The sequence below is a fragment of the Setaria italica genome, chromosome IX (assembly GCF_000263155.2).
Source record: "Setaria italica strain Yugu1 chromosome IX, Setaria_italica_v2.0, whole genome shotgun sequence".
Taxonomy (NCBI): Eukaryota; Viridiplantae; Streptophyta; class Magnoliopsida; order Poales; family Poaceae; genus Setaria; species Setaria italica.
The window spans coordinates 289,529-314,086 of record NC_028458.1 but is presented as its reverse complement, the minus strand read 5'-3'; the positions used below and the strand labels follow the sequence as shown (position 1 = coordinate 314,086).

Genomic DNA, 24,558 nt, shown 5'->3' with positions numbered 1-24,558 from the left:
GGGGAAGCAAGCGCCGCCGCGGGGCATGATGCAGCTGCCGTAGATCGGAGAAGAGGCGAATTCAGATTCAGAGAGATGCTCGTCAACATCAACAAGCGTGGCCGTTGAGCGCGGTCATCGGCGTGAAGCGGAGGGATCTGTCGGCCCACCGGCAAGCTCCCCAGCGTGTGTGTGATGGCCTCCCCCCAGCGGCGGCGCCCCTGTATCCCGCAAGAAAGGAGGGGGTCCGCCTCCGCCTGGCCCGACCTCCCCCCGGAGCTGCTGGAGCGCATCGTCGCCGTCCTCGGCCCGCGCGACCGCGTCGCCGTCCGCCTCGTCTGCGTCTCCTGGCGCGCGTGCGTGCGGGAGCGGTTCCCGTCCGACCTCCCCTTCGAGGCCCCGCGCCTCCTCCTCCGCCGCCCAGGAGTCGGCGGCGGGCTGGCCTTCTTCAGCCTCCACCGCCGCAAGGTCCTACCTTTCGCGCTCCCCGCGAGCGTCGGCGCCGGACGCTGCTGCGGTCACACCGGCGGCTGGCTCGCCATGGCCTTCGACGCCGACCGCTCGATGGCCCTCTGCAACCTCGTCACCGGGCAATCCGTTGCCGTGCCCCCGCCCCCGGTGTTCCCGGTCTCCAAGGTGGTCCTCTCCGGCCCGCCCACCTCCCCATGCTGGATCGCCGCCGCGCTAGGCCGAACGGGCACGGTCGCGCTGCTCCAGCCCGCCGTCTCCGGCGCCTGGATGACCATCGGCGTCGAGGAGGGCGCCCGGCACGGGGGCTTCAGGGACATGGCCTTCTGGAGCGGGCGGCTGTGCGCGCTGGGGTACGACGGCGCGGTGCTGGCGTTCCGCGGCGACCTGCGCGCGCGCGCGGCGGCGGTGTCGGTGCTGCGGGAGGCGGATTACCCGGTGGACGATCTGCACGGCATCTGGCGGCGGCGGCGGGACCGCCTGTACCTGGTGGAGAGCGACGGGGAGCTGCTGGTGGTGCGGAAGCTGTACAGGGTGTGGGGGAACGGGGCGGTGGACGCGCAGGTGGAGGTGCAGGTGCTGCTGTCGGCGGGGGAGCGCAAGTGGGGCCTGATGGATGAGACGCCCGGGCGGGCGGTGTTCGTGGGGTCGGTGGCGTCGGCGGTGGTGGCCGTGGAGCTCTACCCGGCGGCGGGGCTGCGCGAGAGCTGCGTCTACTTGGCGCAGCGGGAGGTGGAGATGCTGGCGCCGCACGCCATCTGCGAGTACTCGATGGAGGAGGAGGAGATGAGGGGCGTGCCCATCGCCGGCGGCCACTCCGCGGACGTCGAGCCCGTCTGGATCATCCCATTCGTCTGACCTCGATGCATCCGTGCAATCCGCGTGATCGATCAGCTGCCTCAAGCATTGGCAAGCACTCTGGAATCCGGATTGATCTCTAGTAATATTTGCTCTGGTTCGCCAGGTGTAGAGAACTTGGCCTGCTGTGTGAATCGGCATTGGAATTGTGTAGAGAACTTGGCAATCGTACAAGCTTTTGGCCGAAATGTCTGCTCTTCGCCAAATTTTAATCTTTGCTCTATCAGTGAATGAAGCAACATGTTTGTTATCCAATCAATTGTGCAGTTTCAGCAGCTGCTGGTTCAGGAACCTGCTAAACGAGACGACTTACTTTTGGCCCAGCCCAACTGCGTTCTGCCTCCAGAATGGGCCGGTTAGGTCGGGTTGGGTAGGTAGGAGCCCAACAAGGACGGCGGCGGGCGATTGGTGCAAAGCAAAGGGCGTAAAAGAAGAGATAGGGAGGATGGGGTCCAGACTCCAGACAGCCTCCAGCCTCCAATTCCCAAGCGCAAGGAGAAAGCACGGCGGCGGCGGCGGCGGCGGCGGGCGGAGACTCCGAGGAGAGGCAGCAGACGACAGGGCTCTCCTTCTGCTTCTGCTGAGATGAAGGCCACCGTCAAGGGCCGCTACGAGGGCGACAAGGCCACCGCCGCCACCACCCTCGCCGTCCCCGCCGCTGGCGACCTCCGCTTCAAGGCCTCCGCCACCGAGGCCGCCTTCGCCAACGGGCCCTCCCTCCGGGGCCTCACCTTCACCCTCGAGAAGCCAGGCGCCTTCCTCATCGACCTCAAGCCACACAACCAGGTAAAATTTAGCCACTTCATCTGGCTTTAGCACCTCTATTCACCTTCACCATGCCTCCACCACCTACCTCCTCCTTCCGCAGGATGTGCGCTTCCAGTTCATGAACTCCGCGCTCGTGCTCGACAAGCGCGTCAGCCTCACCTACACCCACTCCACCACCCTCGCCCCGCCCCCGGCACCCCCCGCCGCCGCGCCGCCCTCCCGCACCGCGCTCGACTGCTCCGTCACCTTCGATCCCGCCAACAAGGTCAACTTCAGCCACTCCATCGGCTCCGGCGGCTGCCGCGTCAAGTACACCTACGCCCACGGCCCCGACCGCCTCACCACCATCGAGCCCCTCTTCGACACCAACAAGAACGCCTGGGAGTTCGCCGTCTCCAGGAAGTTCCAGGGAGGGGACGCCATCAAGGGCACCTACCACGCATCCACCAAGCTGCTCGGCCTCGAGTGGACCAGGGATTCCAAGGCCAGCGCCTCCTTCAAGGTCTGCTTCCACCCTGTTATTACTACTTTTTAGTGCTGTTTGGTATGTACATAGTACTGTACTTCTTTACTATGCCCGATGATCAATCTATTCTCTGTTCCACCTTGGATTTTGAATCCTACTGTAGAGGGACTCAGAAATGACGTGCTTTTATCAAATACTACAGCCGGTCTTCTAGGCTAGAACAGTAACCAAATGTATGCTAGAAACCGGCTCCCATTTTCCTATCGTACTAGTACTAGTGACTGCTGCTTTCCGCTCGAGAACATGAACCGTTGCAAGGACGAGCCATCAGTATGTATGGGTGAAAATTGAAATCGGGGTATGCACGAAACAATTGCACATGCGTGCTCATTTGTTGTGTGGGTTGGTTGCTGTCTTAGGTGGTTGCAACTTGCAACAAAACATTTTCATTATTGCTAGAAATGAGATGTGCCTTACACCCCATGGTAGCTGCTCTGAGCATTCCCAAGTCTAAGCACACAACAAATTGCCCATTTCTTATATTTGGATCATGCAATGGGAATATTTATTCCTCATAATCCTACATCCAGTATTATCCCTGGTCGCCCACTTTTTCAATAGAGCAGTTTCCAAGGAAACTAATCCCATTTTCGGGTGCTTGGTCGAAAGAAGCATTTTTTATGTTGAGCATGGATTGTTCTGTGGACATCTGAGAGGAGTTATGTTGGTGTCTAGTTTGTGAAAAAATAGAGTAATGATGGAAAGAGAGTTATCTATGCACCTGTTGCTGCAGAGGTGTTCTGATAGAGGGGTTTGATTTGGATATGTTGCGATTTAGTTTAGATTCAAGCTGTGTCCTCATCCAAACATGCTCATAGTAGTTGAAAGTTGAAACGTCACACAGTAGTCCAAGAAAAATTGCTGAGCTTGCATTTTTTCTAAAAAAAAAGAAGTTTATTTGAACTCAACATACATATTGAGCCTTTGAGGTCAGGAGCTTGGCATAAATTAATCTGTAAATACATCTTTAATCAGTCCCATACCTTAAACAGTTCTAATAAATTTGTTCTAAAGCATTACAAGTACATGACAAAAGTCTGTTATTGTTCTGGAAAATGGGGAAAAAGATCCCCACCTGAGCTGTATGAAGGGTCTATAAAGATTCCATAATTGGATGTAAAGGTTGTGCTCACCAAAAATCACCTAAACCTGACATTAAAGAACCTCTTGTATGGGTTAAGTGGGTCATTTAGTTATTATTACTACTTAAAAACATAGTTGTCTCCTCCAAACATTTACTGTCAAAATTTAGATGAAATAGCCAGGGAATTATGTCCTTTTAAGCCCAGAAATCTCGGAATAAATGCCATTGAAAAATGTCCCAAATTTGTGTCTCTTATATATAGAGATTGTCAAGTTTGTGAAAAGTATGGTTATCCTGATAGTTGGTACACAAGGCTTACCTCCTTAGAAGTTCAAGCAATCCTGTTGCTCTAAGGTTGTTTGTTGCTTGAATATAAAAGGGAATTTATAGTGGAGTATGAGGGGACTCAGGGTACTGTGATTTATACCTGTACTTTTGTAGTTGCGGGTATGAATTTGGGACCTTCTCGATGTTAGGCACTGGCGGACCCAAGGCCCGGCCACCCTGGGCATCTGCCCGGGCTCATCACCTTCCAAAACCATTAGCTAATTTAGTGTTCTGCTGTTGGTTAGCACTAGTTGTATAGCTGGAGAGTGGAGACGCCCAGGCTCATCGAAGTTGCTGGTTCCGCCACTGATGTTAGGATATAAGTGATTTAACTGGCTTAAAAGGAGGTATTTGGAAGGTTTCTTTTGTTTCTATGATTTGGTTTGGTACTTAAACAATGTTTTGTAACGAGTGCATCAATTCTCACTTTAGGCTAGGATATGATCCATACTGTTGACATTGGAAGATAAATTAATCCTTTTTCCTCCCCAACCCCAATCCAAGGGAATTGGCCCTGAGTTTTTGCAATTCTGCTGTGCTGCTGAAACACTGGTGGTAAAGATGCTAAAATATTCTGCTGTTTTGCCTTGGTTGTGAACTTGTGATTGACGCATAATAAAATACAATTGTTTACCAATGTTGTTGTCAAGGAGTGTCTTGCCTTCATTCTTGGATGTTTCTATGTCTGTACGCGTTTGCTTACTTTTGTCTCATGGTTTTCCTTAATCCTGGTCGCCTGATGCTTCCTATTGTGCAGGTTGCGACGACGTTTGATCTGTCCGATCAAAGCAAAGCACCAAAGCTAATAGCGGAGAGCACTTGGAACTATGAGATATGATTGCCTGAGGCAGCAGGCAGCTCTTTATCCCCATAAAAATGAAAGCACCCTCGCCACACATACTGTATCCTGTACTTTGGAACTATTGTTTTCGGGTGGGTGCGCCCTGATGGTTTATATCTGGTTGTGTTAATCATTTTTTGGCTGTCATGCGACAGGAGTTTTCGCTGATCGCTTTTCGCTGACTGACGATCCATTGATGCTATGACGTTGGAATCTGGGAATGAATGAATACCGAGTACGGTTTATATTCATGCGTGTGGTTAGTCACAAATGTCCCCCTATTCTTTGATGTGGTGAAGAAAGCCTTAGCATTGGTGCCCGGTGTCGATACTCAGATCTGGTTGGTTTTTGTTTTGTTTTCTGTTAAAGCATTGAGTGGGCCCTCCGTTGCTGCGTGGATAGATACTAGTAGTGTTTGCTTGACACGGTGACTGACAGAGTATGGAGAGAGTGAGCATCAGTGATGGCATCGTTCAGCAGCTCTGTGGGGAATTCCATCTCATCTCTTCACATGGATGGTCTACTGAATACTGATACCTTGAGGCTTGGTGTCAGTTGACGAGAGATTTGCGGCGGATCGGTGCACATGGCGCCTGTGTGTGTGTTGCTCGCCACGTACGTATCCTATTCCTTAATCTCCTTGTACAAGTAGAGTAAGAAATGGGTCGGTTTATTGACATTTGCTTGGTGACCAAGCACCATGGCGTGGCTTGCTTTGCTTCTTGATGAGAGCATCTTGAGCGTCAGTGGTCAAACAAGACTCCCAAAGCAAACCAGCAAGCAGCTCCATTGAGGTTGAGAGCTAGCGATGGGTTTGGCGATGGGTCGGCTGCTGGGTCTCAGCTATCGCCTGACGAAGCAGCTGCAGGCGCGGATCCTCATGCTGGGCCTCGACGCCGCCGGCAAGACCACCATCCTCTACAGGCTCAAGACCGGCGAGCTCGCCACCTCCACCACCGTCGCAACCGTCGGTACACACATTACTCTCCCCGTCCTTGAACGCTCTGTCCAAAGTTTCAGATTTGATTCGTTTTCACTTGACGACCAAGACACAGAGCTTAATTTTTGCCACAGCATTCAACATTGAGACGATTGAGTACAAGAGCATCAGCTTCACTTTCTGGGATGTCGGTGGCAGTGCCCCGGTACGTATATGCTGCTGTGACACAAATACAATGCTTTATTTCTACCAGTTTGCTTAATTAAGTGTGCCAACACATTATTCCTACCTCGGTGGCTACTGCAGAACCGGCCCTTGTGGAAGTACTACTTCCAGGACACCCAGGGCATCGTCTTCGTCGTCGACAGCAGCGACAGGGACCGCGTTCGTCTGGCCAGGGATGAGCTCAACGCCTTGCTCAACGAGGAGGAGCTTAGAGACGCCGCGCTGCTCGTGTTTGCAAACAAGCAGGACCTTCCCAACGCCATGACTGCAGCCGAGATGGCAGAGGAGCTTGGTCTTCATCGGTCCCTTGGTACCCGTCGTAGATGGTACGTATCGACCTGCCCACTTTAATTACTTCCTGATACACACAGCATCTATAAAGTCCTTGCAGAGTTAGCTTAGGATTAGTTGAGTGAATTGACTTATGTGTGTGCAACCAACATTGAAACTAACTGCAGGCACATCCAGAGTGCTCGTGCAACGTCCGGAGAAGGCCTGTACGAGGGACTGGATTGGCTCTGCACCAACGTCAACACCAAGGTTTCAAGTCCTTGTATTCACATGAGACAGGCATTTCGTTTTGTTGCCGCCGTTTGAAACATGCATGTTGTTTATTACATGTACGTGTGCATGCAGGCCTAAGGAATTTCTGATGAACGACGTACACATCGATGAGGCACGTCAGATGGATTATTGCTAGCGGCGTGTATGTCTATAGATTGTTGATTGTTGTTTACTGTGCTTTGGGACCATCATCAGATGCTGCACAAACACACACATATATACATCCATTCCACGGTTGCTAGCTGGTGAATATCCAATTAAGCTAGGTAGCTGCAAGCTTGCATCATATCGGACAAGAATATATGGCGAATGGCCACGGTTTCATTATAGAAAACCAGGAAAGCCCTCCAAGGGAATGGGGCGTGGTACCTAGCTATAGCTAGCTGCTGATCGGTGATCGCGCTCGTCAGCAGCTTCGATCCCATCGGTTGATTGTTGTTTTCTCCCTCCCAGGTCAGCAACAATGAAAGGTATAAATTTACATACATTTGCGAGGAAAGTATTCTGTTGGAAATTATCCAGGTGATTATTGGGACGTCGGCGTCTCCCGTCGATCGAGGTCGTTTTCTGGGGCAAGCAGTGGCCAAGTTCTCGAGTTGCAGCCGGACCTTGGACTGCAGAATGGAGGCTTCATCTTCCGATATTCCCCGTCTGTGTGACTCGTTTAGTTTGCGGGGCCGCCTGCTTTTGCTTGCTTGTAATGTGTGCCTTGTGGTCTTCTGCTCGAATTCTACCTCCTGCAAAAATCCCATCATCATTTGCTTTTGCTTACCGTGTGTAATAAGTATTAACCATGACAATCAGTGCAACAGACAGCCACCGTTGTGTAGCGGTATCAGCAACAGTAGTTTTGACTCTGATGAACTACTATGTTTTCTTAGCGAAATAGAAAGATTCTTGCGCCTGGAACGTTTCTTGATATTTTGCTGTGAATTACTGAATTTTGTATTGTGGAATCAGCAGTACACCAGGCTACAATTTTTTAAATATATTTCTGATTATTTCACTTTTCATTGTTGCTGATCTGGGAGGGAGAAAAAAAATAAAATGTAGAAAAAAGATTCAATACAAGGGTTTGAACTCAGGTCTCTAGGATAAAAAACCCACATCCTAACTAGTTGAACAACAACATAGTTTGTTGCACACTCCTCGAAATAATTATACTTGTTTCGTTCGAAACGCCAAGAGGTACGGGGTAGGTCATGGCGCCAAGCTCCCGCCACTTCGGCATCTGCGTCAGCAGCTGCGCATGAATTGGCATCAAGATGTGTAAGCTTGGCGCCAAGCTAAGGGTCCAGATTTTGAAATAGTTCCATCAGAAGCGTATTTGTGAAAATCTTTCATAAAAAGAGCTAAAAAAACAAAAAAGACGGCTTTGTATTAGAAAGAGTTCATATCGGACGATGATGATGGTGGTGGGTTTGCCAAATGCCAAGCCCAAGCCAGCGTCACCGTCCACGTCAATCTCGCTCGGGTCACTCATAAGAGACGAAACCTAGCTTGGGTGCTTAACCTATGGGTGCAAGCTGCCAAGCACCAGCAAATTAAATACAAGATTAGAAATATAAGAAGCAAATAACATTGCGAGGAGATGCAGGTGCCAAAATGCAATTAGCCGGATCGATCATGGGCAGCCTAGGAACTAATAGATCGCCCTTTTTTCTAAAATATATATATGTCCAGGGTCTATTAATAAGTTAGACAAAATCAGGTAAGTTTGGTTTAGGCTAAAATTAAAAATGATTTATGTTTTAAAACAGAGGGAGGAGTAGAACAAAACGTCATGTGTGCGTCAACGATTACATCAAGCAAAAAGGATTAATTAATAGATTATTGCAACAAGGCGATATATAATGTAATAAAGAGCTAAAGGCAGCCCAGCCACCTAACCCAGGACTGAAAATCAAGCACCTTGATGAGCCACACCCATCGATAACCACTAACCAAACAAAAAAAAAAAACCCCACCATGGATGATACATCAGCCAAGCCGCGCAACCTGGGCGGGTCGCTGCCCGTCCCCAACGTGCAGGACCTCGCCGCGCGCCCCGCCGACGAGCTCACGCCGGCCGTCCTCCACCGCTACCTCCGCGGCGCCGACGCTCCAGCGCTCTCTGCTGCCACCGTCACGGTGCCCGTCGTGGACCTCGGCAGGCTGCTCGACCCGTCGTCGTCCATGGATATTGAGGCCGCCAGCCTGAGGGCCGCCTGCGAGGACTGGGGCTTCTTCCAGGTCGTCAACCACGGCGTGCCCGACGAGGTCATCCACGACGTCAGGGAGGACCTCAAGGCCTTCTTCCAGCTCCCGCTCGCGGAGAAGCAGGCCCTTGCGCAGGGGCCCGGCGGGATCGAGGGCTACGGGCAGGCCTTCGTCGTCTCCGAGGACCAGAAGCTGGACTGGGCCGACATGCTCTTCCTCTCCACGCTGCCGCCCGAGTACCGCTCCCTCAACTTCTGGCCTTCCCGCCCCGCCACTTTCGGCGGCTCGCTCCAGCGCTACGCCGCGGAGGTGCAGCGGGTGGCCGCCGGCCTGCTCCGAGCCATGGCCAGGAACCTGGGCGTGGCGGACACGGAGGAGATGACGAGGATCGCCGCCGCGCAGGGCATGCGGATCAACTACTACCCGCCGTGCCCGCAGGCGCACGACAAGGTGCTGGGCCTGTCGCCGCACTCCGACGCCGTCGGGCTCACGCTGCTGCTGCAGGCGAGCCCCGTGGCCGGCCTGCAGATCAGGCGGGAGGGCGCCTGGATCCCGGTGGAGCCGCTGCCGGGGGCCCTGATCGCCAACGTCGGCGACGTCATCGAGGTGCTCACCAACGGCAGGTACAAGAGCATCGAGCACAGGGCGGTGGTCAACGCGCGCCACGAGCGGATCTCCGTCGCCGCCTTCCACACCGCCATGTTCGGCGGCACGTACGGGCCGCTGGAGGAGATCATCGTCGGACAAGGCGAGGCGCCGCGCTACAGGACCGTCGGCGTCGAGGACTACGTAAAGCTCGTGCTGTCCAGCAAGCTCGAGGGAAAGAACATCATGGACGCCATGAAGATCAACAATGCTCCTTGACAAACACCTACCATGCCCTTGGATCCTTTTTTCTTTTCAGTTGTGATGATATATAGCTCCATTTCTGAATAATCCTAATGGGGAATTACTGTTAGTGTCAATCAAACAGTATGAGTTTGGATGGGCAGCCATTGGTTATTTCTGTTTGGGCCCAAAACACAGATGGGCCGAGCAGCGTACGCACATCGAGCCCATCCATTTTGGCGGATATATTTACCACTGACTGGCCTGCGTTCTTCTTCCTCCGCGGCGGCATCACAACCCAATCCAATCCAAACTGCAGCGAGGCCAGCCAGGATCCTCCTATCCGTTCCTCCCGCCGCTTCGGCCATGGCGCCACCAACCGCCGCCTCGGCCTCCGCCTCCGCCTCCGCCTCCGCCTTCCTCTTCCTCTCCCCGCCGCGAAGCCGGAGCCACCTCAAGCCCAGGCCCAGGCCCATCGCCACCATCCTATGCTCCTCCGCCACCTCCTCCTCCACGCGCTCCCTCTCCGAGCAGCTCGAGCCGCTCACCCGCACGCTCCTCCACGACAAGCCCACGCCGATCGCCGCCGACCGCCCCACCCCGGAGCCCACCTGGGTGAACCCCTCCCGCCCCAAGCCCACCGTCCTCTCCCTCCGCCGCCAGCGCCGTCGCTCCCCCTCCGCGCACCCATCCTCCGCCCCGCTCCAGCCGCTCCTCCGTGCCATCCGCGCGCTGCCCGAGGACGCCGACCTCGCCGCCACCCTCGATGCCTTCTTCCCGCAGGGCTCCCCGCCCTCCCCCTCCGACGCGCTCCTCCTCCTCAACTACCTCCACCCGTCGTGGCGCAAGTCGCTCTCCCTCCTCGCCTGGCTCCGGGCGCTCCCCAGCGCCGCCTTCCCGCTCGACACCATCTTCTTCAACGTCGCGCTCAAGTCGCTCCGCGCCGCGCGCCAGTGGCCGCACGCCGAGCGCCTCGCGCTCGACATGCTCGACGCCGGCGTCCCCCTCGACAACATCACCTACTCCACGCTCATCACCGCCGCGCGCCGCTGCCGCCACTTCGCCAAGGCCGTCGAGTGGTTCGAGCGCATGTACGCCGCCGACGGCGTCCTCCCCGACGAGGTCACCTACTCCGCCGTCCTCGACGTCTACGCGCAGCTCGGCATGAAGGAGGAGGTGCTCGCGCTCTTCGACCGCGCCAGGGGCAGCGGCTGGAAGCCCGACCACGTCGCCTTCGCCGTCCTCGCCAAGATGTTCGGGGAGGCCGGAGACTACGAGGGCATCCAGTTCGTCTTCAAGGAGATGCAGGAGGTCGGCATCAAGCCCAACATCTTCGTCTACAACGCGCTGCTCGAGGCGCTGGGCAAGACCGGCAAGCCTGGCCTCGCGCGCAACCTGTTCGACGAAATGACCGCCCAGGGCGTCGAGCCCAATGCGCGCACGCTCACCGCGCTTGCCAAGATCTACGGGAGGGCGCGCTGGGGGCGCGACGCGCTCCAGCTCTGGGAGCAGATGAGGGAGATGAAGCTGCCGGCCGATAACATCCTGTGCAACACGTTGCTGAGCATGTGTGCTGACGTGGGGCTGGTGGCCGAGGCCGAGCAGCTGTTCAACGAGATGAAGGATCCAGAGTGCCGGGACGTCCCCAAGCCGGACAAGTGGAGCTACACGGCCATGATCAACATCTACGGGAGCAACGGGGACACAGACCAGGCACTCCAGCTGTTTACGGAAATGCTAAAGGGCGGGATAGAACCCAACATCATGAGCTACACCATTGTGATCCAATGCCTTGGGAAGGCGCAGAGGATACGGCAGGCAGTGGAGGTGCTTGAGGCGGGGCTGGAGAAGGGCCTCAAGCCCGATGATCGCCTCTGTGGGTGCTTGCTCTCTGTTGTCGCTCTGAGCAGCGGGGAGGAGACGGAAGTGGTGCTTTCTTCCCTGGAAAAGGTCAACCAGAACCTTGTCAAGCTGATCAGAATGCTCGGTGAAGACCAAGTGGGTGTTGACGATCTTACAAAGGAGCTAAAGGGTGTGTTGAACGCTGCGGCCCCTGAAGTACGCCGGCCTTACTGCAACTGTCTGATCGACATATGCCAGAACCATGGCTTCCCTCCTCAGAGGGCAAGAGAAGTCTTCCAGCTTGCCCACACCTACGGTTTGTACTCCAAGCTTCATAGCAGAAAGGATGGAGAGTGGTCACTGGATCTGCGATCGCTTTCGGTTGGTGCGGCCAAGACAGCATTCGATGATTGGATGCAGACCATCTCAGAGCTCTTGGTGCAGCAAAAGGCTTTGCCAGAGTCCTTCAGCGTGTACACTGGGTCCAGCACCCACAAGTTTGCACAGGGGCTGGCAAGTGCATTCGCGACTCACCTTGAACAAATGGCGGCGCCATTCCGTCCAAGCGAGTCTCATGTTGGAAGCTTCATCAGTTCAAGGGATGATCTGGTCTCATGGCTGCAGATGAGCAGTTCGTCAGCGGTCGTTGCTGGATGACTGAATGTAGTTTCAATGGGTTTAGCTGCACGAGGCTACGAGTTCCAAAGCGGGGTTGAATGAGCAAACTGGATGATATTAGGTTCATGATCTGCCTACTTGGACACCCCATCCACATGCTCATGCATTTGGCGATATATAGGTTGTAGGAAGAGGACTGAAACACATAAGGAACTTAACTCTTCCATGCCATTACAAAGGTAGCACAAAGGGGCACTCTGAAAACATTGCCTGATTATTCAAGCTTAGGCTGGTGGTTTTGTATCTGAAATTCGAATGCCACTTCTTAAATACCATTATATTAGTGGAGTAGCATATTTTCTATTTCATTTTTCCCTTCATGCACACAATGTGCCGGCTTGGCTGCATTGTGAAGCACCTACAGTGCGAATTGGAGGCCTGCGGGGTAGTTATGTGGACTTTGGAGGTGCCCATATCCCCTGAAATGAATGGACGATGCATGATAAATAGAAGAATTCCTTTTCTTTTCTCAAGGACACTGTTCTGCGTACAAACAGAACGCGGATTCTAGGGTCAGGATGGTTTCTGCATGCTGGCTACTCGCTTATTTTCAGAACAAGCACGTCTCAGGTATAAAGGGGATACCCACTACCCAGGGAGTATCCACAGCAGTAGCAGAAATACAATGCAGTATTACTCAGGCAACAACACAACAAATTCACGTATTCATAGACTATCTTCTGTAAATGTCGCACACAGACCTCAAATGAGTGAGTGATGGTCTTATAGATACAAAGGGCAGAGGCAAACTCTGAACTTTAGCCTATAAATGTAAATGAGATTGGATTTGAATTACAGCAATACACAACAACACATGGAAATCATGGCTCAACAGGGGGCTTTAGTCTAATCAACCTCCGCACTCTGTCTTTCTCCGTGTTTTCAAGCAGACCCTGCATGAATGATAAACAGCTAATCAGATAACACGTTTTTTATTGTAGATAACAAGTCATACCCTACTGTAGCAAAATGTTGTTTTCAATTAAACTGCATAAAAGATTTGATGACTGTGACTTCGTGAGGCTGTACATTGCTGCACAGCATCATGGATGATATGCCTTCACTAAGAATTGGATCATAGGATGATTGTATGCATAGTTTGAGGCACAAAAATAGCAGAGCAGACACAGTTCAGGATAATACTGAGTCACCCAGCCGATATGCTAAGCATTATGTGATGTATTAACAGCACCATAGTTATATGATTATATCCAGATTAACAGGCACATGGAAATAGTACGCGGCTAGAAAGTTGAGTTGAAGTTCTACCTTCCAAACAATCTCATCAAGGCACAGGCAGATCCTCCCATATTTGTCAAGGAAAAGGCGCTCAGTAGGAGGTTTTCCACAGACATCCTTCACCGCTGATGTAATTGCAAATATCACCTCGGCCACTACAAATGGTAGGGAGGATTAAGTTGGAAATAATGTAATATAGAGGAGATTTGAAATGGAAGACCAGTAATAAGGTGAATGATATGAGAAACTTACAAGCAAGCTCATCATACTCATCCTTGCCAACAATGTACAGGCAGACATCCCCAATTGTGGTATAAACAATAGAGACCGACCTGGGACAGTGTCGATGATTAGCAGTGACGGAGCAACAGTTCAATATTTTAGCAGAGAAAATAATTTAGCAGTGAGGACAGGCATATGATCCAGTAACATGACATATGATCTAGTACAATTACCATAAGACTGAAAATTTGCTAGAGGACATTCTACAATCATGGTAATTTCCACGGGACACCGAAATTGGCTAGTTCATTTCTAGTGTTCTGCAGAAAATGTAATCCACTCCAGTGTCCTATAGCAATTATCATGATTGCAGAGTGTCATATAGCAAGCTTCAACTGCCTCTAAGATTCTAGCACATGGTTGATTTTGAGGACTGGTGCAGGCTAATCCTAGAAAATTATGCCATGGCTTGTACCACGATGAATGGGCAGTACCACAGCTGATAAGTTGTAGAGATCAATGACATGTTTTCTTTGCTGCATCTTATAATCAAATAATCACAGCAATGAATTTAAAGTAACCAGTTGTTGAGGACAGAATCATATTTTCGTTCTGGTGTTAATTCCATCAAAGATAAGATAATAATTCATTGAACGATATGGGCCATAAGCATCAGAGCAACACGCTTTTCGCAGTTCCACTAATTAGTAATTAGCAACAGCGAAACGACACGATCCTCTCTACTCCAGGGCCAGGGAACAATAATAACATAACGAAATCAGGTGGTGCGGGGGGATGGTTATGAAATTTACTTGTGGGAAGCAACGTGGAGCTCCTCGTTCTTGGAGCCTTTGAGGTTCTCGGATCCGAGCTTCACCAGGAAGGAGCGCCAGTGGAGCCTCTCCTCCGCGGGGACCCCATGGAACCTGCGAACCCCAACAACCCATCAGAGACGCAGCGCCGGATCGATAGATCTCATCAGGCAGCGAGGTGGAGACGAGAGAGATCTCTGCGGCGAGGGGAGGGGGGAGGGCAAGGGGAAAGTACCGCTCGATGAGGATGTTGCCGTCGGAGTTGGCGAAGAGCACGGCCAGTATCATCTTCTCTCCGCGCTCGCCCACTCTCTCTCCGGCCTCCTCGTCGACGGTCTCGTGTTTGGTGCGGGAGGCGGAGAGCAGCGAAGGGAAGGGAGGAGGCGAAACGTCAAGGAATTTGGGCCATCATTGTGGGCTGCGATGGCCCGGCCCATTCCCTTTTTTTTTTCACTTTCTTCTTTCCTTTCCACTCCGCCGCACGCCGCAGTCGTCTTCGTCTCCCTCCCTCGCCTCCTCCGTCTTCCTCTCGTCTCCTCTCCTCCTCCTCCTTTCCCACCCGAGACCGGAGACCCGACCCGACCCGAGGGCTTGAGTTGAGCTTAGTCGGCAGCCAGTCAACTCTTGCACCTTGCCCCAGGTATCGGGCGGGTTTTCATGGAGGCAGCTTAAACCCTCGGCAAGCCCAGTCTCTCTCTCTCTCTCTCTCTCTCTCTCTCTCTCTCTGTGCCGCGCGGCAAGCCCCTCCCCTGCCTTCGCCATGGCTCGCAACAAGGTGCGCGTCTTACCCCCATCGATCCTACGCAGACTGTATTTTGGTGGTTCGGCCAATCGCACTTTCCAAATAATGCGCGAGCCATTTGGCTTCAGATAGTGCCATATATCCCCTCACCTGTTCTAGGGTTCGATCGAGCGGGAAGAAATGCATATGATTCCGGGACCGTTAGAATTTAGTCCACCAAAGTTAGTTAAGTACCCTGGTCGACGATGCTTGTTTCACCGGACTGTACATTTCATTTTCTCCTAGTTACTAGTCTGAATTTTTGTCGTGAAAGATAAATGCTGTCTGTTCGCACTGGATACATGATTGCCCAACTGCTGCTGTGAGTTGAACTAGAGATTCTAAGTAATGTGTAAAATTGACCATCCGCATGCTCTGCAAATCCGGATAACATTACATAGCTTATGATCCAAGGAGATGTGATGCATTCCATTCATACCTGTGATATTTTTATCAATTTGGATGCTAGATTCCCTGCAGGAGGCAAAATTGGATGAACCAAAGAGTCTTTACTCTTCAACAATGCACGAATGGGCTTATTCTTTCTCTTCATAATGCCTGTGCTTTTACATATATAATATTTCTCAGGAAGCGTTGGTTTTGCTACTGGATGTTGGTCCTTCAATGCATGGGGTGCTGCAGGAGGTCAAGAACATATGTTCAACTCTGGTGCATAAGAAGGCAAGCACGTCTTCTTCCATTCTTGTGATCCAGTTTCCTCAATTTAAGTGCTACTGCCTGTAGTTTGATGGTCAAACCACCTCCGATCAAGCTAATTTCCTGCGCACCTCTGTTTTCTGCAGTTGGTTTATAATAGGAGCGATGAGGTCGGTATTGTCCTCTTTGGAACTAAAGGTTAGTTATCTATAGTTGGATCAATTATTCTATTTCTACTTCAAACCTAATGTGTTGGTCCTCCGATTAGATTTTGTAAACTATCAATATAGCAATTGTATTCTGTCTTGAGGTTCTAACCAGTTGCTTCTTGTAAGTACTTTATAACCATTTGGTACGAATTAGATACAAATTTTACATTCTCTGATTGGGAACCCTCCCTTTTCAGTACAAATAGAAGGCACCGAAACCGCGTCAAATAAAATACAATAGCCTGGTTGTTTCTGCGCTTGATTCATGTGTTGAGACATTTACTTTGACTTAACAGGAATCATGTTGATATAAGCATTTCAAGATGAACTTAATGCTCTGTAGTCATCTCCCATTAAATTAATAAACTTCTTTTTGGTACGATATGGCTTTAATGCAGTTTTTATGTTTTTTTGGGCTATGCATCAATGTGGGGGAGTTTTCTAATGAAGTCAATGGAACACCCTTTTCTTGTTAGACATCGATATTCAAAATTACATTGCTTGTACATCAGTCAAGAACACAGCATTTTGCATTTATTGTTTCCAGAAGTTGAAAATTTATGGACTACCTTCCCTGACCTATTCAGAAACATGCAATGAGCTTGCGAAGGAGCTTGGGGGCTATAAGCATGTGACAGTTGCACATGATATTAAAGTTGTAGATGAAGGGACTTCACAGGCTCTCCAAAACCTCCCAGCAGGATCTGTCCCTGGTGATTGTATCCATGACATAGCAGCAGGCTCTAGTGTTTGATTTTATTCTAATATTATACTTGATAAGTACTTGTGTGCTACAAAAACTGTCTCTGGTTCCGCTTTTCTTAATATTACCTTAATATATATGTGATAGATAGATTAAATCATGTGTTGACAGTTAGAATTAAAGTAACATTTCTTAGGTTGACCATCTTTGAATATTTGCATTTTGTGTAGTGCCCTTTGTTAGTTTTATGACACCAGTGATTTAACTTTTTTGCTCCTTTATGTACTGGTTTCTCATGTGCTTCTTCATTGAATTTTGTCATGTTGTTAACTCGTTAATATGTATAGAACTATACATCTATGGTTTGTTTAGTTTATGGTTTTTTTTTTGATGTTTCAAATATGGTCTTGTTTTGTTCTGATGGAATTTGACCAAAACAGTATAGAAATTCCTTGACTAAGGCAAAGTTCTGGACGCTGTTGTTGTTGGCTTGGATATGCTGATTAGGAAATATGGTAATACCAAAGGAAAGCGGCGTCTCTGTCTAATCACCAGTGCACAGCATCGGTTAAGAGATCCGCCTGAAGGGACTAAAGAAGATCAGGTGGACACCATTGCAGACCAGATGAAAAGACATGATATCAAGATGGAGTGCATTGTCTTCAGAGAACCGGGAATCCATCATAATGCTGTAATGGATGAAAATGACTGGTTGTTGTATCAGTTCAGGAATAGATCAGTAGCAAAGGTGGTCCAGGTTGACAGCCCAACATCTCTGTTGGGTGCTCTGAAGACAAGAAATGTGCTTCCAGTTACCGTCTTCAGGGGAGACCTGGAAGTGAGCTCCAATTTTAAAATCAAGGTAGGCCCAGTTCTTTTATCATTTCCATCAGTTACAGAAGTTTATTCTAATTCAACGCTTCTGATTTAATTTGCAAGTTGTTTTGAGACTATTAGATTTGTGGTGATTGCATTAGCACGCCTACATTACTCACAGGCATGGTTGATTTGGATGTCCTTGTGAATAGGTGTGGGTCTATAAGAAAACAGCTGAGGAGAAATTCCCCACTTTGAAGAAGTATTCAGACAAGGCTCCTCCAAGTGATAAATTTGCCTCTCATGAAGTCAAAGTGGATTATGAGTACAAAAGCGTTGTCGAACCAGACAAAGTTGTTCCACCAGATCAGAGGATTAAGGGATACCTTTATGGTCCTCAAGTTGTCCCTATATCATCTGCTGAATGGGAGGCGGTCAAGTTCAAGCCAGAGAAAGGTGTGAAGCTTCTAGGATTTACAGATAGATCCAGCATATTACGGTATAGTATAACCTTCAAGTTGGCATCTGAGTAATAAATGTTGTTCGTTGGCTTTTTTTTTTGTTTTGTTGTTGTTGCACTTTTTGCATTATCATTAGTTTTTGGCACACTGCTAGACATCGTCATTTAATCCTGCTGGGAGCTAATGATCTGGAAACCTTTCCCTTTTTCTCTTTGTAAAATAATAGTTGGAGTAAAAATAAACCATGTTATACTTATTTGCTAGAAAAACATCTTCTCTTACTACCACATGCATCATTGGTGATAGTTTTTGTTTCTTATTGCTTTAGTGTGTGTTTGGATAAATATCAAGACCAAGTATTGTATATTCTTAAAAAGTTACTCTGTATGTTCTGTTTCCTATTCCATTTTAACTATTGTTGTGAGGACTATGGGGACAAAACTTGTACATTGCTCCTGCATATTATGTCTATTTGGAGACTTCAGGGCTGATATTTGGAAACCGTGCAAACATAAATAAAAAAAAAGTCGACCTGCGGGGGGTAAGACAGCCCCCGGGCATTTTGCTAAGAGAGAAGACATTCTCACGCAGGTCAAGAAAATCCCCAAACCTCTGCCCCACCCTTACACAGGGGCCTGTAACCCTTGTGAGACTACCACTGGGCTAGCGACCACTGCAACTACCCCAGGTAGGAGGGCCCAAACCAACCACAGCTACGACCTTGGCCGGGCCTTGACCTATGCTTTGGTTATGGTGACAAGGACCTGAGGAGTGCTACTGAGACCATCTAACCAACTCAGCTAGAGGCCTGTTCGCACAAGCATAAATATGTTGTGCAATTATTTCAATGCATACGTTGTAAGAATAAAATTTCGATTAGGGTGTGGTGAGAACCAGGGAACCGAGCTATAAAGTGAACATAGCCATATGAAGTGATCTGGCTTGATTGTAGCCAAGAACCCTTCCTCACCCAGTCCTACCGACATCAGTGAAGCAGAATTGTTAATGGTTATTTGGACAGATGAAACCTATCTACTTGATTTTATCCTTGGCCGTAATGGATTTTTAATTAAGAAAGAAAAAATATTGTGGAAATGATCCTGGTGCATTTTTGGTTGACAGCTTAGTACCCCTTGGGGGGTAGAGTATTTAGTAACGAAACTTTTGAATGGTTGACTGAGGAGTTTAAGACAACCCAAACCATCACTAATTTGTGCCTGGATGGAGTATATGGTAAAGTATATTCCTAATTGTTTTTGTAAACCCACACATTAAATATCTCTGACGTTTTATGGTTCTGCAACCTTCATGGCTGCATATATCTAATGCTTCCTCTTTTCCTACTTTGACAGGCACCACTTTATGAAAGATGTATGCTTGTTTATACCTGAACCAGGTAACACGAAAGCAACTCTTGCAGTTTCCGCCATAGCAAGAGCAATGCATCAAATGAACAAGGTTGCTATTGTTCGATGTGTGTGGAGGCAAGGTCAAGGGAATGTTGCTTTTGGTGTATTGACGCCAAACATTTCATCAGTGAACAATATCGTAAGTATTATGTTTCTGTGGTTTATATTTGAAATTTTTGACAGATGAATGCTTCCGCGCAATCAATTCTTTACTATGTGCTGCAGCAAGATTCCTTCTACTTCAATGTGCTCCCATTTGCTGAGGACATCAGAGAGTTTCAGTTCCGATCCTTTAGCAGCCTGCCATCATCATCTCAGCCCACTGATGAACAACAAGAAGCTGCAGATAACCTAGTGAAGATGTTAGACCTAGCACCACCTGGAAGAGAAGTCCTCAAGCCCGAGTTCACACCAAATCCCATGTTGGAGGTACTATTTCTTTTTGTGGCGGAACATCTCGACGTGGTATAACATCATGTGGAATGCACAAGATCCTATTTGTCATCTTATTTCCATTTATTCCATTCATTGATGTCCCATCCAGCAAAAATCATGCTAAGATCAACAAGCTGTGCACTGCTGTAGGCTTTTGACTGCTTACTATGTTCCTCTTAGGAACGGAAGTAATTTTACAGGTGAAATAGTAAGTACGATAGTTGTATCTATGTCCGTTCTGCACCAATTGTCACTCTAAAGAAAAATTTGGCCAACATTAGAGAATTAAGAACATAGCATTAGGACTTTGTAGCACTAGAGGGAGTATGGGAAGGATGGAGTGTTATACGTTATACGCCAAACAAAAGAACTTAAAGTTCAAATTTTAAGCGATATTCAAACAATTTTGCAATACCGTTGAATCTTGTTTGTGAGGTCAAGCTGTGTTTATAAGTCAGCTGTTTGATTCCCTAAATAGTTGCACTGCTTGATTCTACATCGCCTGGGTTGCTATCCCCCTGTCTCTTGCTGCGCCTCTTATTTTTTACCTTTTTGTATGTTTCTTGTTTTGTTGATTATGGTACGTTGTCTGTTTTCAGAGATTTTACAGTTACCTTGATCTAAAGGCGAAGCAGCCAGATGCAAATGTGCCACCACTTGAAAGATGTCTAAGGAGGATAACTGAACCTGATCCTGATGTCATTGACCAACAAACGCCATTAATCCAAAATTTAGGCAAAGCCTTTGAGCTGAAGGAGAACCCCAAGGTTAGATGCAAACATTTGATATACTGACTTTGGTCCAATTTGACTGACGGTTCAACTGTTTGATTTGTCTAATTGATTACAGAAGAAGAAAGCACGAACACAGGACAGACTGGCATATACTGGTGCTGGTGATCAAGCTAAATCAGTAGCAGAGCCCTCTGCAGAAAAGGATGGGGTTTTGGTGGTTTTATATCCTCCAACAGAGAATATCGGGGAGATCAGAGATTTACATCCTGTTCAAGATTTTGAAGCCATGCTGGCAAAGAGATCTAGCTCAACGTGGGTTCAAAAGGCAATTGAAGAGATGCAGAAGTACACAACAGCTTTGTTAGAAAATTCCCGTGATGGGGATAATTACTCAAAGGCACTTGAATGTTTCGCTGCTCTGCGGAAAGCCTGCATTATTGAACAGGTAATCACTCCACAGGTTATTTTCATGAACACGTAGTAGTTAGGCGAACCAATGTCCTAAGATACATGGTGAGGCTGCAAGGGTAGTTTAGCATGCTTGCTCAGTTGTGTTGTGTCTTGTCATTTGTAAGATTTGATAGCTTTGTCATCTCTGTTTACGGTGGGTATTGTTTGTGATCAGGAACCAGAGGAATTCAACCAGTTCCTTACAAAGACTTACGAAAGATTGAAGAAGGGTGATGTTGCCAATTTCTTTCAGCTTCTGTCCTCGAAAAATATTTCACTTATCAGCAAAGGGGAAGCACCTGATAGGTTGCAAGCTTTCTTCTCCTCTGCGTCCATTGCGGTTAACATGGTTTTCGTTTCTCAACATTTTCCATTGATCCTCTCGGTCTGTGTGCAGTGATGTGACTGAAGAGATGGCAAGAAGTTTCTATCTAAAACAAGAAGCGGCGTCTGAGTAGCACCTGAAAGAAACTGGAAGCGCATTTGTGGGCTTGGGGATCCTCAAATCGGATTGTGGAACTTTCATCCTAACGGTAGCATAGCCTAGCCCGTTGCATGTGTCTGGCATGTTTTGAGGCTTTCTTCATGGATGGAACTGGGGCTAATGTGGCACTCTCTGGGTTTACCGTCTTGCTGCACAATCTATTGGAGTTCTTTATGCTAGTAGTATTTAGAGATTCTACTGTGCTTCGAGTAGACTCTGCTGCACCGTTGGCATTTTTTTTTTCCTTGACCGTTGTGCGGTGTACCGGGGGCTGTTTGGTTGCAGAAAGGAATAGGAATTCACCGGGATGGACTCAGGGGCTGCACGCCTGAATCGATGAAAGGAATGACTGGACCTTTGCTTTGCTGAACTATCCTCCTTTCCTTCGTTTGCTGTTTAGGGTGGTCCAGCTTAGCCGAATCTACAATTGGTGCACAAACAAATTTAACAATTCCAAGAAAGATGCAACATATTTAATCCAAACTCATAATCTCCCTGGCTTGGAAATCATGGGTGAAAAAAGTTCAAATTCTTCGCAATAGATTGCAATACCCTCTTCAGCTACATTGACGCAATGCTGTCTCTCACAAGATTCAAGGGGCAAAAAGGACTCGTCTCTAAGACGATTTCCCTCCTTTATTAATCCCAACAGGCACTAACTAAGAAGCATAGCCACCAGCCCGCCACCATGCAGAGAGCAATCTAGGAGCTCGCAAAACAATTCATTCAGGTAATTCTGTCATTTCAAGCATCCTTCTCTGCAATAAGCTTGTCAATGAGAGCGGCAGCATCCCCCACCGTCTGGATCTCTTGAGCGCTCGATTCGTCCACGTTGATTTGGAATGCTTCCTCAAGCCCCATCACAATTTCGACCTGCGCCACATTCAGGACGGTATGCAACATTAGGAGGCACTCGGACCAAGAAGTTATGGAATAGTAATTCATAATTCCATTAGAGCAATGCAGCTCCATCTAATGGCAATAAAGGTACTTTGTCCCCAAATCCCAGAAAAATATTACAATTGGTGTAGATTAGCAGTGCGTACAAAAATAACAATTAACATAGGTGACCCTCAATTTCGAGTAAGGAACATGGTTATATGATGTCAGATAATCACAGGAGTTTAAGGAATTACAGTATCGAGTGAATCAGCTCCAAGGTCCACAAACTTTGTCTCTCCTGTTACAGTGCTGTCTTCGGGTAGAGCTAACTGACCCTTCACTATTTCACAAACCTTCTCAATGGTTTCTTGTTTAGCCTATTCAAGAATCAAAACCACAAGTGTCAGGAACCTTCACAAAAGAGTTCCAGTGGGGCACAAATATGTTAGGCATTTCACAATGTACTCTCTGCTACCTACTGCACTTCTGTAGTGGCTATCTAAACATACACATTCTCACAAAATAAGTTCGCGGCATCAAGCAAATTGCTTAAAGATGCAAAACTACAAACAACGATATGGTAGTTTATTTTAACATCAGAACAGCATGCTGAAGCTACGGGAGCGATGTCTTTGAAATGTAGGTACAAGATATAAGTACAATGTTTGGAAACAAAGAATGCCGGTACTCAGTAGCAGAAATAACATTATGAAATTTTACGGGTAGCTTCCCTGAAAAGGAAATCTGTAGGTGGTTGGAGTGGGAAAAAAAAAACTAGCTGTCTACATTCTTCAAATAGCCCAAAATTAAATTTGTGCAGATCAAGAGAAGCTCTCATGTTCACTCGAAGAGAAGGTATCACGAGACCGGCACAAGAAAATCTTTTATCTTCCTAATTTCTTGATGTGTGAATGACTGAAGGCATTCATCACGTCATGACAGAATGTTTGATTTACTGACACTCATCAGCACTGAGATTGTACAGTATGAATGTATGATGTAATGATATGCTTGAGTTCAATTGTAACTTGTAGACAAAGGGATTATTCAGTAGTGTATCTGGGTATAATATAAGCAAATCTATTGAGGCGATGTCAAAATGCTTGGTGTGAGTGTGACACATTAATGCATAGCTGACATCCTCAGTAGCAAACATAATACAAACAAGCACATACACAGAACAGCACTGAGTTCGTTGCAGTGATCTGGAAAAATGCAGCAAGCAAAAGAGCTGTGTTCAGCACGCATGCTTGTAGGAAGAACATTCAGCGTTTCACTTCAAGGCACATTTTAAGCACAGCAAGTTGGAAGGCCGTGGGGTGTCTAGAATCATACAATGCATAGACCGTCTCGATGACGTGAAATTGCACAGTGCAGTGGACGGAATAACGCAAAGATGCTACCGATACTTACCGAACATGACACCTGAAAGCGCTTTGGAATCCGCTGCACTCGAATAGATGGAAAGCTTGTTCTTTGCCTGGGGAAAGATGCCGATACTCGAAATGACACTGCATCCATTCCCTACAGTGACAGGAAAGCAAAGCTCCCGCTTCGCCGAATCAAGATCCAAGCTCTGCACCAGTAAATTGGGGGGAAAGAGACAGGAAACGCAACGACGACGATCCAAGAAAACTGCGGACCTGTACCCGCAGCGCAGGGGAGTAGACGAGGACGGAGGACCTTGCGGCGGCGGCGGCGGTGATGGGAGCAGCCATGGCTGCAAGAAGGGCGAACACGGGGCCGACCGGGGGATCAGCGGAAAGAGCGAGAAGACCCTGCTACAGCTGCTCCAGTAGCGATGAGTGCAAGAGAGAGGAATGAGTGGGAGCTGAGGTGCGGGTGCTTTATTGCTGGGGGAGGCGGCGTTGCCTCGTGAGTATCGACCACCGTCGATGGAATCCACTCCGATGTTGCAGCGAGCACGACCGAGGGAGACGCGGGGGAGTGTGCTATGCCGATGCGTCTTTGGGACGACCATTTCCTTCTGTCCCCATTTGCCGTATCATGGGACGCAAACGAGGAGGGCTTTTCTTGTCACGCCCTTTAAAAAAAAAGTTGAATTTGGACCAAATCAAACAATTTTACTTTGCAAATTAGTTTTTATTAGACCATCGATCAAACCTATAACATGTCC

At 48.6% G+C, this 24,558-nt stretch overlaps 8 protein-coding genes across 8 annotated transcripts; 6 read left to right on the top strand and 2 right to left on the bottom strand.

The window, feature by feature from the left end:
- Positions 1-56: 56 nt before the first annotated feature.
- Positions 57-1,580, top strand: LOC101765120. Its single transcript, XM_004980936.4, has one exon. The coding sequence runs from the start codon at positions 175-177 to the stop codon at positions 1,303-1,305; it is 1,131 nt and encodes a 376-aa protein (XP_004980993.1). The 5' UTR covers positions 57-174; the 3' UTR covers positions 1,306-1,580.
- A 161-nt stretch (positions 1,581-1,741) lies between these two features.
- Positions 1,742-5,102, top strand: LOC101764035 (outer envelope pore protein 24, chloroplastic). The gene is made up of 3 exons (XM_004980933.3): positions 1,742-2,091; positions 2,174-2,575; positions 4,768-5,102. The coding sequence occupies exons 1-3, from the start codon at positions 1,891-1,893 to the stop codon at positions 4,846-4,848; spliced, it is 684 nt and encodes a 227-aa protein (XP_004980990.1). The 5' UTR covers positions 1,742-1,890; the 3' UTR covers positions 4,849-5,102.
- A 162-nt stretch (positions 5,103-5,264) lies between these two features.
- LOC101764442 (ADP-ribosylation factor 1) lies at positions 5,265-7,539 on the top strand. The gene is made up of 6 exons (XM_004980935.3): positions 5,265-5,466; positions 5,548-5,822; positions 5,926-5,996; positions 6,098-6,342; positions 6,475-6,556; positions 6,653-7,539. The coding sequence occupies exons 2-6, from the start codon at positions 5,660-5,662 to the stop codon at positions 6,656-6,658; spliced, it is 567 nt and encodes a 188-aa protein (XP_004980992.1). The 5' UTR covers positions 5,265-5,466; positions 5,548-5,659; the 3' UTR covers positions 6,659-7,539.
- Positions 7,540-8,429: 890 nt separating this feature from the next.
- Positions 8,430-9,744, top strand: LOC101763228 (S-norcoclaurine synthase 1). Its single transcript, XM_004980931.3, has one exon. The coding sequence runs from the start codon at positions 8,549-8,551 to the stop codon at positions 9,641-9,643; it is 1,095 nt and encodes a 364-aa protein (XP_004980988.1). The 5' UTR covers positions 8,430-8,548; the 3' UTR covers positions 9,644-9,744.
- A 135-nt stretch (positions 9,745-9,879) lies between these two features.
- LOC101763636 (pentatricopeptide repeat-containing protein At5g46580, chloroplastic) lies at positions 9,880-12,430 on the top strand. The gene has a single exon (XM_004980932.3). It carries the CDS (start codon positions 9,974-9,976, stop codon positions 12,104-12,106), a length of 2,133 nt encoding a protein of 710 aa, XP_004980989.2. The 5' UTR covers positions 9,880-9,973; the 3' UTR covers positions 12,107-12,430.
- Positions 12,431-12,760: 330 nt separating this feature from the next.
- LOC101762818 lies at positions 12,761-14,790 on the bottom strand. Its single transcript, XM_004980930.3, has 5 exons — positions 14,636-14,790; positions 14,401-14,514; positions 13,619-13,698; positions 13,397-13,521; positions 12,761-13,020 (listed from the first exon to the last, which is right to left on the bottom strand). Exons 1-5 carry the CDS (start codon positions 14,686-14,688, stop codon positions 12,949-12,951), a joined length of 444 nt encoding a protein of 147 aa, XP_004980987.1. The 5' UTR covers positions 14,689-14,790; the 3' UTR covers positions 12,761-12,948.
- A 128-nt stretch (positions 14,791-14,918) lies between these two features.
- LOC101762144 (ATP-dependent DNA helicase 2 subunit KU80) lies at positions 14,919-21,847 on the top strand. The gene is made up of 12 exons (XM_004980929.4): positions 14,919-15,175; positions 15,770-15,862; positions 15,985-16,036; positions 16,635-16,766; positions 17,218-17,612; positions 17,779-18,065; positions 19,380-19,575; positions 19,662-19,865; positions 20,471-20,638; positions 20,721-21,050; positions 21,231-21,361; positions 21,453-21,847. Exons 1-12 carry the CDS (start codon positions 15,161-15,163, stop codon positions 21,511-21,513), a joined length of 2,064 nt encoding a protein of 687 aa, XP_004980986.1. The 5' UTR covers positions 14,919-15,160; the 3' UTR covers positions 21,514-21,847.
- Positions 21,848-22,009: 162 nt separating this feature from the next.
- Positions 22,010-24,420, bottom strand: LOC101761461 (acyl carrier protein 3, chloroplastic). Its single transcript, XM_004980926.3, has 4 exons — positions 24,065-24,420; positions 23,835-23,945; positions 22,676-22,798; positions 22,010-22,412 (listed from the first exon to the last, which is right to left on the bottom strand). The coding sequence occupies exons 1-4, from the start codon at positions 24,137-24,139 to the stop codon at positions 22,284-22,286; spliced, it is 438 nt and encodes a 145-aa protein (XP_004980983.1). The 5' UTR covers positions 24,140-24,420; the 3' UTR covers positions 22,010-22,283.
- Positions 24,421-24,558: the final 138 nt, after the last annotated feature.